The 14,452-nt window shown below is 38.8% G+C and overlaps 1 protein-coding gene across 1 annotated transcript in view; it reads left to right on the top strand.

The window, feature by feature from the left end:
- The window catches only part of COL19A1 (collagen type XIX alpha 1 chain), a 316,298-nt gene that overhangs the window by 89,460 nt on the left and 212,386 nt on the right, over positions 1–14,452 (top strand). The window contains 2 exon segments of the mRNA XM_079780963.1: positions 1,230–1,274; positions 4,166–4,210. Coding sequence (XP_079637089.1) covers positions 1,230–1,274; positions 4,166–4,210 — 90 coding nt within the window.

Below are 14,452 nucleotides of genomic sequence, written 5' to 3'. Positions count from 1 at the left end.
TAAAAGCCTTAGTCTTTAAAGTAATATGTGTATCTGTGTATAGTAGTACACCTCTGGTGCAAAGGATTGAAACTTTCCAAAATGAATTAATTAATGAGAGTAAAGACCTCTTTAGATTTAGAAAAAATATGCTATTGCTATTTTAAAGTTTTAAGATGTAATATTTTTCTTCATATATTCGAATTTTATTTAAGGAATTCTAAGAAATGATATTTAAATGCTTAAAAAACTGTTGCCTTATAAATTCATTATACATGTTTGCTAGAAATATGACAGGTCAGTGGAATTGTTCATTTATTTTGAGCTGTCTGAACCTGAAACTCAGGAGCCAAAGTCAATTCCTATTAGCAACTAAATTCCTAAGCTTCTATCAAGAACATGTGGATCCTCCCAGGAGTACCTCCTTCTAGCTGGTGTACTGTTTACAAGCCAGACTCAGAGAGATGATCCATGAATTCCAGTAATGGAAACTGATAGGCATCTGCTGGAAACCTTTTTACCCAAGACAGGGGCAAGATGAATGGAAGGAATGAAAAGTTCTCCCAAGTAATTGTTTCAAGTAAAATGGCATTGGATATGAATTCAAAATTGATCCAAAGGCAATCAACAGATAAGCAAGATATATGTTTATATGCACAAGATAGATAGATAGATTCAGATTTTAGGCAAGAGATCACTTACAAGCCAGAATTAAATCTTTCCCATGAGAGAGTGTAGGGTGGTGATTAGGTGCACAAAGCTGAAGTGTATGGGTTCAAATCTCAGTTCTAGCTCCTGTTGATTGTGTAATCATCTATAATATGTGGTCATAATAATAGTATCTACCTGATAGGTTTGTTGTAAGAACAGTGTCTAGCCCTTAGGCAGTCTATGTCAGACTTTAACATTATGCCTAGAAGTTTGAAAGAGAGAAAATGAAATAAGGGATACTGAATAGTATATGGGAAAACATGGGCTACAGAGTCAGAAAACTCAGTTCAATTCTCGGCTAATGCTACCAGTGTAACTGAACCTCTCAGAGCCCCCATTTTCCTATTTTTAAAATAAAGTACTGATCCTGGATTTGCGAGGTAAGGGATAGAAGGAAAGCCCCTGCAGGCGACTGACATTCAGAATTAGGCTACCTTTCCTTGTAGCATTAGAGCTAGCTATTAAAGGCTGCAAAAAGTTCTATACTCATTTGTTTTGTTTTTATAGCTAATAGCATTTATTCTGTGTACTTCCTTTAGGGTGAAAATGGTTTCCATGGAGCTCCAGGCTTACCTGGTCAAAAGGTAAAGAGTTTTGTTTTGCTTTTTTAATATGTATTCATTGATTTTTAGAGAGAGAGGACGAGAGAGGAAGAGAAAGAGACAGAGACAGAGACAGAGAGAGAGAGAGAGAGAGAGAGAGAGAGAGAGAGAGAAACATCAATGATGAGAGAGATTCATGGATTGGCTGCCTCCTGCATGCCCCCCACTGGGAATCGATCCCACAACCCGGGCATGTGCCCTGACCAGGAATCGAACCCTGACCTCCTGGTTCATAGGTCGATGCTCAACCACTGAGCCCCACCGGCCGGCAAGATAAAGAGTTTTTGAGTATTGCATATAAGTTGAGAATGTTAACAGCCTGAACACTGAATTTGTATATAATATAGTGAAGATTCAGAAAATGTATTTGATGAAGCTGAATTCCCTGAGAGACTTTCAGAAAGCCACTAACTGATCTTTCTGAAGACAACCCACTAACCCATCTCTCCGAAGAGAACCCATGGAAGCTGTCCCTTCTCAAGGGACCAGTGCACTAGGAGAGACTCAATCAGAGAGTTTTAGCAACAGGCTTCTCCAGAGACTGCTACAGTGGTGCTCTCCAGGGGCCCTAGGAGTGTACACAGCAGTTTTCACTGCTATTTGACAGAATCTAAAATGAAGAATGGAACAGTGTTTATCGCCTTCGACTGTGTTTGGTTATATTTTTATTTATCTTCCTTTTTGTATACCCCTTATTGAGCTAAACATAATCATTACAATGACAAATTATTAAATACTGCAAAGATGCTGCACCTAATCTCTTAAAAAATATCTTTCATTCAAAATGATAAGTACATCATAAGTAAGGATGTGTGCATTGGTGAGCCTTCTTCTTTCTGTGCCCAGTGTCTTCCTCTTAACCAAGGTGAACCTCATTTTTACCCCTTCCCTGTCCGAGAGCTTCTTTCTGTTGGGAAGGAGCATGCTTGTGTGTAATCAGCATGATTGGAAACACAAAGGCTGGTCTATTCCAGTTTCCTGGAGGGACTGGGAGCCACTTCAGGAGGGGCCAGCTGTCACACCACCCAGATGACCCTACCACAGGGAGAGCATTACAGATGCAATAGTAGATGCCCACCAAAGCCAAGCATAGCATTTCTATGCTCTGGGGGAGTTTTACAGGTTTTAGAAGTTACTATTACATCTAGGTTTTTCTCTGTGGCTAAAAGTTACCATTCAAAAACACTTATAGTTACAGTTTTTGAAAAATCTTCCTTTACTTGGCTTGATAAAGATGATAAGATTGAGCTGGCAGCGATGAAATAGCAAGCTTCTGAATTTCTTCACAGCAGCCCTAGACAAAACCCATTGCTGCAGCATGTGCTGCCTCTGCAAGTCAAGTTACAAGCCAAGGGATGTGCAGATTTATCTGCTGGGAAATAGTTTTGGACTTTCCAGCAGCTGTTTGTGGTGGCTGCATCATGCTGTCATTGGGGCTGATGTACGGGGGGAGGAGGCGGGTGTTTCGCAGCTTCAATGTCAGCTTGAATTAACAGATCAAGTTAAAGTCTATGTTTTAGGAAAAATGGTGGAAAAAAAGGTAGACCATGAATTCAGTGGCAGATATACCCAAATACTATTTTCTTCCCTGATACCTTTTTTGAGGGTAGATGAAGCAGAAATAGTTATTTAATCTTATGTGTGTACATATGCACATGTACTTATATTTTACTATAAATATAAGTACATGTGCATGAAATTTGGTCTGATGCATGAAATTTGTGCAAGGGGCTCAGCTCTCACAGCCCTGGCTGCCTCGTGGCTCCCCCCCACACCACCCTGTGGCCCTGCTGCCCTGCCCACTGGTCATTCCCAAAGGTGATTTTGTTGTCTGGTCTAATTAGCATATTAGCTCTTTATTATATAGAATCATATATATTAGATATATATTTTACACAAAGAGAATCTATATATAGTAAAAAGCTGGCATTCCTTTTTAAACATGAATTTTAATTATATTAAGTGTTACTCTATTATAGCATTGCAGGAAAAAAAACTGGAGCTAAGAATCCCTTCATCCCTTGCCTTGGTGAACTCAGGAAATGTTTGCTGAGAGCTTCTTTTGGCCAGATAGAAGCTGAGGAAAGAAATTAACCCAATATTCAAGCAATCTTTTTTTTTTTTTGGAGGGGTGCATATGACTTACTTGCTGGCTATGTTGTCATGCCTGTCTGGCATATATTTAGTGTTCAATAAAACATTTGTTGAATGTATGAATGAAACATCAATAATGTAAATATCGGTGCAGAAATAAGTGGGAAAGTTAGTTTGTCAGGTCAAAGAGGGTTTAGTTGAAGAACAGGGGACTTATGCCTTTTAGAATAAATGTCGTGATTGAGAGCCATTCCCCCTCCTGTGACGGAGAGGCAGGAGATCTGGGTGATGAAGAGCATGATGCTAGTAGTATCAGATCCAGAGCCAGAACTCTGGGGTTCAAACCTGAACTTGTTATCATACAACTCTCACTGGAACAGCAGTCATAGAAGTCAGCTTGAGAAGGATGTTTCCATTAGATCTAGTGAAATAAATGGTAACAATGAGGACTAACTTAGTCTGTTTAGGGCATATGTTGATGCATTCAATTCACAAAACTATGAGAAAGGTACTATATATGGAGAAATTAAGTTTTATGGAGATTAAATTTCATTGGAAGTAGTGAAGCTGTAGCTCATACCCTAGAAAATTATTCCTTCAGTAATTAGGAATATTTAAATTGTATGTAACTTAGTATTGGTTTAGAGCTTACATATTAGAAATAGTCTTTATAATTATTGTTTTTTTAATGTTAGAAATGCTGTAATAATTAGTATAATAATTATATGTGTTAAAACTAGTTTTCTTATTATTATACACATTATGTTTCTCTTCTATAGGGAGAACAAGGTGTTGAAGGCAACAAAGGAGAAATTGGTGAAAAGGTAAATATCTCCCTTGACATACACATTTATAAAGATAAATTGTGTACTTGAAAATACTTTCAAGTGGAATATCTAACTTGTTTTGTGCTTTCATAAGCAATTCAATAATTTTATAGAAATGATTTAAAATATTTGTTTCAAGTAAGGTAGACTTTATATATTGATGTTTGTCAGGAATATTTCTAAACATGTTTAGATGATCATTATATCTAGACATTATTAGTTGAATACATTCCATAAATATATAAATGATTTAGACAGTTATTAAGCACTAGAGGCCTGGTGCATGAATTCGTGCATGGGTGGGGTCCCTCGGCCTGGCTGGCAATTGGGGCCAATAGGGGTCGACCAGCAGTGGGGAGGGACCGCAGGAGGTTGGCTAGCCATGGGAGGTTAGCTGTGGGAGCGCACTAACCACATTGAGCATCTGCCCCCTGGTGGTCAGTGCACATCATAGCGACCGGTCATTCAGTCAACCAATTGTAAAGGTCACTTAGGCTTTTATATATATACTAGAGGCCCGGTGCATGAAATTCGTGCATGGGGAGGGGTCCTCTCAGCCCAGCCTGCACCCCTCTCCAATCCAGGACCCCTCGGGGATGTCTGACTGCTGGTTTAGGCCCGATCCTAGGGATCGGGCCTAAACCGCCAGTCAGACATTCTTCTCACAATCCGGGACCACTGGCTCCTAACTGCTCACCTGCCTGCCTGCCTGATTGCCCCTAACTATCCCCCCCCCCGCTGGCCTGGTCACCCCTAACTTCCCCCCCCCCCCCCGCCAGCCTGGTTGCCCCTAACTCCCCCCCTCCCCCCCGCCGGCTTGGTTGCCCCCAACTGCCCCCTGCCAGCCTGGTCGTTCCTCACTGACCCCCCCACTCCCACCAGCCTGGTCACTCCACGCAGCCTGTTGTTCAGTCATTTGGTCGCCCCTCACTAACCCCCTTGCCAGCCTGGTTGCCCCATGCAGCCTGCTGCTCAGTCATTTGGTCGGCCCTCACTAACCCCCCTGCCGGCCTAGTCGCCCCACACAGCCTGTTGAGTCGTCTGTTCGGTTGCGATGGTCGCTTAGGCTTTTGTTATTATAGATGGATTACATTTTTGTGTTATAACCTCAAATTAGCATAATCTCAAATATTAGATTACCTTTATTTAGTCTTCTTGGTGGTGATCAGTTATTTGCTTCTTTAATAAGTATTTATAGACAGAATGAGCATCTATTATAACTATAAGATAAATTGCATGTTGTAAGCTACTGGATAATTACTTTTCCTCACAGAACTGTGAGGGAGATAATAGGATAGCCATATAAATCATATAATTGAGAATAATTAAGTGATGACTGTTTTTAAAAGTGGATTTCTCTTTTAAAGAATCCCTTAAATATTTTTGCTCTAGAATGACAGTCATTGCAAGACCATGCCTTCAAATAAATGCTTTATTTACACATATTCCTGTTTTATTTAATGGGATTTTACCTGTAAGAATAAGTGAGAATAGACAAGGAAAACAGCTATATTCTCTATAATTTAAAGTCATAATCTCACTAAAATCTTAGTAGTTATTTTGATATTTTTATACATAGTTGGTATTGCTCAGTAATAAATTGATTCTCATAGGCTCTGAGGTATAGAAAAACATTCAATACATTTGACTGCAAAGATTTCCCTTCTGATTGTTCATACCAATAAACTATTGCCTTTAAATAGTCAGTTTCACCATAAGATGATAATATTTATGGAGAATAATTGAGATATCTGGAAGAAATAAAGCATCAAATAGAAAGGACAATACCCAGAATTAAAATTACAATTCAAATGGTTGATAGTGAGATGTAAGATTCACATAATAACTCTTGTAAGTAAAAATATATGTTCTGCTTTGATTTATTATTTACTACATATCAAATATATCCTACCTAATAATAGAGTAATATGCAAATTGACCATACCTTCGCTATGCCCATGATTGGCCAGGGACTTGGGGTGGCCGGGGTGGCCGATTGGGCCGGCGGGACGCTGAGCTCGCGTCGCCAGCAGCGGCGCGAGCTCAGCGTCTGCGCCATGGCTGTGCTGCAGCACAGAAGGGGCCTCTGGGGCAGCGAGCTCACATCCCGCTGCCAACAATCAAAAGCAGGGAGCTGGGTGTCCACTCCGGCACCAGCAGACAGACACCCAGCTCCCCCGCGATCGAAAGCGGGGAGCTATGTGTCCGCTCTGGCACCAGCGGACCCCCTGCCATCAAAAGTGGGGAGTAGGCTGCCAGCAGTGTCCGCGGAGCGTGCTAGGCTTTGCGGGGCAGTGGATATGGCCTGGATGGCAGGTTAGGCCTAGGGGACCCTACATGTGCATGATTTAATCATGCACTGGGCCTCTAGTATGTATATATGTATATATATACATATATACACACACACATATATATACATATATACATATATACACACACACATATATGTACATATATACATATATATATACACACACACACACACACATACTAGAGGCCCAGTGCACAAAATTTGTGCATTCGGGAGGGGGGTGTCCCTCAGCCCAGCCTGCGCCCTCTTGCAGTCCAGGAGCCCTCAGGGGATGTCCAACTGCCGCGGAGGCGGGAGAGGCTCCTGCCACCACTGCTGCACCCGCCAGCCATGAGCAGCTTCTGGCTGAGCAGTGCTCCCCCCGTGGGAGTGCACTGACCACTAGGGGCAGCTCCTGCGTTGAGCATCTGCCCCCCTGGTGGTCAGTGTGCATCATAGCAACTGGTCATTCTGCTGTTCGGTTGATTTGAATGTTAGCCTTTTATTATATAGGATACACGTATATATGTATATATATGTATGTTCAGGGTTACACGCTATGTATTCTGATTTTAACCATATGTATTTTTTATAAGATAAATAATTGAGGCTGTCTTTTTGTTTCTAGATGATTAACTTTTTGTTTCTAGATTATAAACTTTTTGTTTCTAGATTAGTTAAACAAGGAAAATAAGTAAAGCACTCACTTTTGTGTGACACCAGCATGAGATTCGCGGACTGCTTATAGCATAACTTGTTTTCTGAACAAACTAATTTGAATTTCAATTTTTGGTAGGAAACCTAGTATATAATTAGTATAAGACCTACCTTTCTTCTTTAATTACCTTGTTGTGGCCTTTACTGTGTTTAAAAATTGACTGCTTTGCAGATTCATGGATACAGAGATCAGACTGATGGTTGCCAGAGGGAAGGGGCATTGGGGGATGGGTGAAAAAGGGATTAAGAAGTACAAATAGGTAGTCACAAAATAGTCATGAGGATGTGAATATAGTAAATAATATTGTAATAACTATGTATGGTGCCAGGTGGGTACTGAAATAGCAAGGGGACCACTTTGTAAAGCGTATGATTGTCTAACCACTATTCTGTACACCTGAAACTAATACAAAATAATATTGAATGTAAACTGTAATTGGAAAAAAAGAGGATTATGTTGAATGACAAAATTCACTAGTTATGAAATAAAATAATTCAGATGACTGCTGATCCAAAAATAATTATGTTAACTGTCAAAGATAAGATACTATGTGATGATTTTCAGGTGTTCTTTCTATAATCCATTATAACCAAGTAGAGAGATCTGCAGCTTTTCATTATGATTCAAAAACTAGGCCTTAGGCCAGTTTAACTCTTACTTCAGAGTAAGTAGTTCCTCCATGTGTTGAGCATGCTGCCCTTAGTCCATGGAACTGGAACAAGTATAGAGGACTTCATTTGAAAATATATTCCTCAGTCGATAGCAACATATAACAGAACAGAAGCTCATATAGTACCTGAGCAAACACATCCAGCCAAGTCAGTTCTCAAGTAAAAATTACTTGAAGGGGCGGGTCGTTCTCTCAAAAATGAGTTACTTATGCTGACAGGAATCTCCCAGAACACAGCTGTTTTCAGGTTTATCACGGTCTGGTTTATCATTCAGGTGTATAGGAACAATCTCATTTCACTGCCCCACACCTGACTGGCTAAGTCAGGTGATCATCACTCATTCATCCTTCTACTCTAACAGCATCATTCACAAGGCAGGGGGAATGAGGGTCTATATCCTGACCGAGGGACAGTCCCACAGCTGAGGTGACTTCTCTGCTTCCATAGGAATTATCTTAAACACCCCTGCTTGTGGCAGGGAGGTGGGGAGGTTTCCTTAGGTGACGTCAGTATTCTTGTAGGTATTGTGTGGGCAACTGCTGCTAGTGAAAAAAATGGGGTCTGTTCTTGGGTAACAGCTATCCCCTGATGTCAGCCTTTCTGGCAGTGATGTAGTCAAACTCTTATTATATGACCAAATGTAAATGCATGAACTAAGCTCTGAACAACACATTAGAAAAGGGCCATTTAGCAGGGGTCATGGAAATGATCATCATTTCTAAACCCTGAGACCAAGTTTTTTACGTTAGGTCTTTATGAAAATAGGAATATAACTTAGTTACATTTCTGACAAGAAGAAGCAAATAAAAAGCAGATGTAAACATCTACTTTATTACAGCAGTCAATATTTTTAAGTAATTGCTTCAAATCATATAATTTTGTTTGCTTTTAAAATAGTCATTTTTATGTTGTCATTCAAGCCCTGACAAACTTCAAGTTGAAAAACTAATTTCTTCAGTGTTAAGTGGGATTCCATTAAACTTTATTGTTAAATATCATTAGATCATGAGAGAGAAACAAGTGGCAACTGTTACTCATGTCACACTTTTCCTGAGAATTTCCCTACAATTTCTAGGTATAATGTTGTTGATTTTAGTTCATTCAGTAGTGATATCTAAGTGCACATAGGCACATGTAGAAGCAAAATAGCAGGAAAGGGATTCAGTGCTGCTGCTCTATAGTAATCTCTTGGCTAGAAAACAAAATTAATGATAAAGCCATAAAATAGATACGTAAGGACATTTTCTAGTAAGCATTTTCCATTCCTCCTATCACGTCTTCAAAAGCAACCATCAAAGGCAGAAAGCTACACAACATACATAAAATCAACACTAAGTTGCTTTTGTTTTAAATATTAAAAATGTATCAGCACCTGAGACACAACCAAACTTAAAAATTGAGACTATTTTTATACTAGCCCCACAAATACATGATTTTGCCTGCCAGTAAATCGCTAAATATTGACTGTTAGCATTCAATTAGATTATAGTCCAGGAGACAATTAATAGTAATCATTTGCTACTAGAAACAACAGTTATGACTTCAAATAAATCAAGAGCTTTTACACTGGAATATATTTTTACTTATTTATATGTTCATTTTTCATTCAGTTGTTATATCGATTGCACGTAGAACTTGAGAATTTGAAAAGATCACTGTGACATTTTGGCCCTTTTAAAATTTGTTAGAGAATGAGAAAAAGCCCAAGTGAGTAAGTATATGCATAAATTAATCTTCAGATCATTCTGGGGACAGGATCTAAGTCATTCTGCACACATGTCTGGGCAATCAGGGAGCACACATGTCTGGTTTCTAAAATACAACTCCAAAAAGAGCCTGGACTTGACAGTTTGGTTGTAAATTGATTCTCATGGAATACATGGATTTATATATTCCTGTATTCCATTCCCATTTACCTCTGTCATGACAGTTGTGTGAATCTGGACATTTTCCGTGCTTTCTTTACCTTAGTTTCCTTTTATATAAAATAAACATAATTCCTACCTCACAGGATTGTTGTAAGAGTTAAATAATACCTATAAATGAAAAGTGTTTATAAATGTTAACATCACCAACAGCCAAAATATGAAAAATATAAATATTGATATGAAGAAAATAGATTTTATATAGTTATATCTAATTTTTTTATTTGCTAATATTACTTCCTCATTTTCTTTCTAAATAAGTAAACAAGAGACAAGAGAATGTATTAGTTAACTACTGGTTTGTAACAAATCACCCCAAAATATAGTGGCTAAAAAAATATTCATTAATCTAGCTGATGATTCTGTAGATTAGCAATTTAGACTGGCCTTAATTCAGTGATTCTTGGGTCTCAGCCAATCTTATTCAGTTTGCTTATATATCTCTTCTCAGCTGGCAAGTTGGCTGAGAGTAGCTGGTCTAGGTTGGCTTCTGATAGATAATGTGTCTCCTCATCCTCCAACATTATCCTGTTCTTTTTTTTTTAAATATATTTTATTGATTTTTTACAGAGAGGAAGAGAGAGGGATAGAGAGTTAGAAACATCGATGAGAGAGAAACATCGATCAGCTGCCTCTTGCACACCCCCTACTGGGGATGTGCCCACAACCAAGGTACATGCCCTTGACCGGAATCGAACCTGGGACCCTTGAGTCTGCAGGCCGACGCTCTATCTACTGAGCCAAACCGGTTTCGGCACATTATCCTGTTCTTGATCTCAAGATAAAGGCAAGCAGAAACATAAAAGACTAGAGGCCCGGTGCACAAAATTTGTGCATGGGGGGAGGAGTGTATGTCCCTCAGCACAGCGTGCACCCTCTCCAATCTGGGACCCCTCGAGGGATGTCCAACTGCCTGTTTAGGCCCGATTTCGGACATCCCTCTTACAATCCAGGACTGCAGGTTCCCAAGTGCTCGCCTGCCTGCCTGCCTGATTGCCCCTAACCACTTCTGCCTGCCAGCCTGATCACCCCCTAACCACTCCCCTGCCAGCCTGATCGACGCCTAACTGTTTCCCTGCTGACCCAATTGCCCCTAACTGCCCTCCCCTGCAGGCCTGGTCATACCTAACTGCCCTTCCTTGCCAGCCTGGTCACCCCTAACTGCCCTCCCTGCTGGCCTGGTCACCCTAACTGCCCTCCCCGCAGGCCTGGTCGCCCCCAAATGCCCTCCCCTGCAGGCCTGGTTGCCCCCACTGCCCTCCCCTGCCAGCCGGGTCACCCCTAACTGCCCTCCCTTGCCAGGCTGGTCACCCCTAACTTCCCTCCCCTACCAGCCCGGTTCACCCCTAACTGCCCTCCCTTGCAGGCCTGGTCCCTCCCAACTGCCCTCCCCTGCAGGCCTGGTCCCCCCCAACTGCCCTCCCCTGCAGGCCTGGTTCCCCCCAACTACCTTTCCCTGCAGGCCTGGTCGCCCCCAACTGCCCTCCCTTGCAGGCCTGATCCCTCCCAACTGCCCTCCCCTGCTGGCCTGATTGCCCACAACTGCCCTCCCCTGCCGGCCATCTTGTGGCAGCCATCTTGTGTCCACATGGGGGCGGCCATCTTTGACCACATGAGAGTGGCCATCTTGTGTGTTGGAGTGATGGTCAATTTGCATATTACCTCTTTACTATATAGGATAAGCAGAAGCATATAAGGCCTCTAGAGGCTCCCAGCTCAGAACTAGCATCCCATCACCTGTGCCACATCTAGTTGGCTAGAACAAGTCCCAAATCCAGCCCAGATCTAAGGAGTAGGAAAATAGATGCCACCTCTTGATGATATGTACAGCAAGATTGCAAGGATTATGGATACATGAAGGGGTGAAAAATGAGGCTACTTTTGTAATAAATTGAACACAAATGAGATAAATGTTTTATTTTAGTATAACAAACTCCAGAGTGAAAAGGTTGAGTAGATTTAGCTATTAGAATATTTTTTCTTATTCTTCTCCCATGACTTGCAGTATAATTCTTAAAATTATGTTTACATAGTGGAACTTGGAGACTGTGTCAAAGGTACTTTTCTCTTTAAAATGGTAGGGATGCTTTGTATGTAATAGGAAAATATTATAGAAAAATGAAATTCTTAATTGGAATGGGAATAGGGAAATATATCAAATAATTAAACCAAAAATGATTTAGTACTTTTACATAATCTCCTGAGCTTATTGATTTTAGCTAATGTAAAACAGCGAGTATAACTGGAAAAAGCAGGTGGTCAGAGTTGAGATGTATTTTTAGGATTTCACTATTAAAACTTTCTTGGCAATTATGCCTCATATTCTAAACTAATGCAAGAATGTTAACTACTGTTATAAATATAGTGCTTTCCCATCATCACTGTGGACACGTCACATTATTTCCTGTGAATTCTCTCTTGGTTCACCTTGTAGAATTCTACTGAACAAAAGCATGTTATGCAATTGTTTTATTTACCTTGGTAATATATAAAATTTCTACAACTTTTAGGAAGGGCTTACTTGTTTAATTTGACAGCTGACTTGAAAACTGAAGAGAACAGATGGAGTAGAATAATAACTATGATTTCAAAAATCACAGAAATTTATCTGTGACCAATGCCAATTGGTATGGGAGTAACCATGCCAACTTTTAATTAGCCATGGTAGTAGGAAATTAGGAAGTGTAATGGTGATCCCATAGCCAAACAAGAGGCTTAATGTTAATCATTACTGATTGTGTGCTTTTGAAAAAAAATTCTTTATAGGGCTAGTGAATAATTGTAGATTATGTGAAATATGCTTTTGCTGCATCTTTAATAGTGGTTATAGAAAAAATGAAGTATTAAAAAAAGGAGAGACATGAAACAAAGGATAATAATCATCAAGGGCTCTAATATTTCTTAAGTGTTAAATTTTCAAGTATTATTTTTAATAAATACATAATATTTCTCTATATGGGTATGTTATATTTTATTTAACCATTCCATTGTTGGAAATTTAAGTCTTTCCTAGTTGTTGTATTTTCAATTTTTTTTCTTTTAGCTAATACATATAATGCAGAATTGGCATACTTTGGCAAGCATCTTTGAACATAATTTCTTGTTCTTCCTTTAAACTAGATTTCAGGAATTAGAATCACTGGGTTAATAATTATGGAAATTTTTTTAAGATACTTGATACATATATTCAAATTAACTTTCCTGAAAGGTTTTGTGTGTTGTTGTTTTTTTGGTAAACCAGTTTACACTTTCATGAGTGGTTGCATCTTTATTCTACCCTAACGTATTTTAAGTATTGCATTTTTAAATGTTTACCAGTTTTTTAATCAATAAATATTATTCTATTTAACTTTTTATTTATATCTTGCATTTCCTTAACTATATCTCGTTAAACATTTACACACATGCACAACTCAGATAATAATCTTATGTCATTTGGATTACAAATATTATTCCCATCTTAAAGTTTGCTTTTATTGTTTATTGTATATTGATATATAGAAATTCTAAATTTCTTATTTCACTTGGGTCTTTTAAAAAAATCTCCTTAACTACCTCTGTGTTTTCAATTTCTATGCTTTAAGAAATTAGTCAGTTTAATATTCACTCATTTTCTCCTAGTTTTGTTTTTATATATTTTAACCCTTGCTTCAATCTAAAACTTATTTTGGTGATCAATTTAATATGAAAATGAAAATAAACTTTTCCCTCAGTTCTGTGTCTTATAATAATTTCCTTAAACATTTGTTCATGATGCTCTATTCTATGCTAATTCTTATGTACTAAGATTATTTGGGGGATACGTATTCTCTCTGTTAATTATTATATTGATACCACATTATTTTACTTTAGCCTTTATAACATGTTTTAATATGTAGCACTAAAACTTCTCTTCTTTTCAAATGTTTCCTTGCATATTTTTACTCATTTATAGTACGACTTGCTAGACATTTATATTTGGATAGTTACCCACTTTTAACTTTCAACTGGGAATAATAATGATACCTATTGGCTTTGTGTAAAACACATCATGCAAAGGATTCTAATCAGTGCCCAGCACATACATAGTAATATGCTAAGGTCTTGCTTTTATTTTTGTCTTTCTTATGAATTTAGTATCAGTTCCCCTAATTCCAAAATATAAATAGCATTGTTACTTTGGTTTATGTTAAATATACATATTGATTCGGGATGTAGCAGAGTGTGGTTGAGCCTCAGCGGGGTTGCAATCAGGAACCAAAAAAGCTCTTAAGAACCTAAACCAAGCATGTCAAACTCAAAGGCTAACACAGGCCAGATAAACAAGGTTTAAGTTTATGTGGGCCACAAAAAAAACAAAAGCTTCAATTTTCATAGAAACATAGGTTTATTTCGATAGAGACATGCTGAATACAAAGGGCTGAAATAAATGAGTAATCGTTAACATAAAATAATAGAACATTTTCATAAAATTAATATTTTTTCTTGAACATTAACTTACCAGACACTGAATAACTGCACAAATTAATAAGCGTAATGCAAATATAAACCTGTATTTCTTGTTCTCCAAAAGCGAAATATTTCCTGTTGCACACATCAAACAAGTCAGTCCAAGACTAATTACATGGCAATCAGCTGCTAAAATATTCGCTG

Source organism: Cnephaeus nilssonii, assembly GCF_951640355.1.
Source record: "Cnephaeus nilssonii genome assembly, chromosome: 9".
Taxonomy (NCBI): domain Eukaryota; kingdom Metazoa; phylum Chordata; class Mammalia; order Chiroptera; family Vespertilionidae; genus Cnephaeus; species Cnephaeus nilssonii.
The sequence above is the reverse complement of the archived record's forward strand: the minus strand, read 5'-3'. Positions and strand labels throughout refer to the sequence as shown.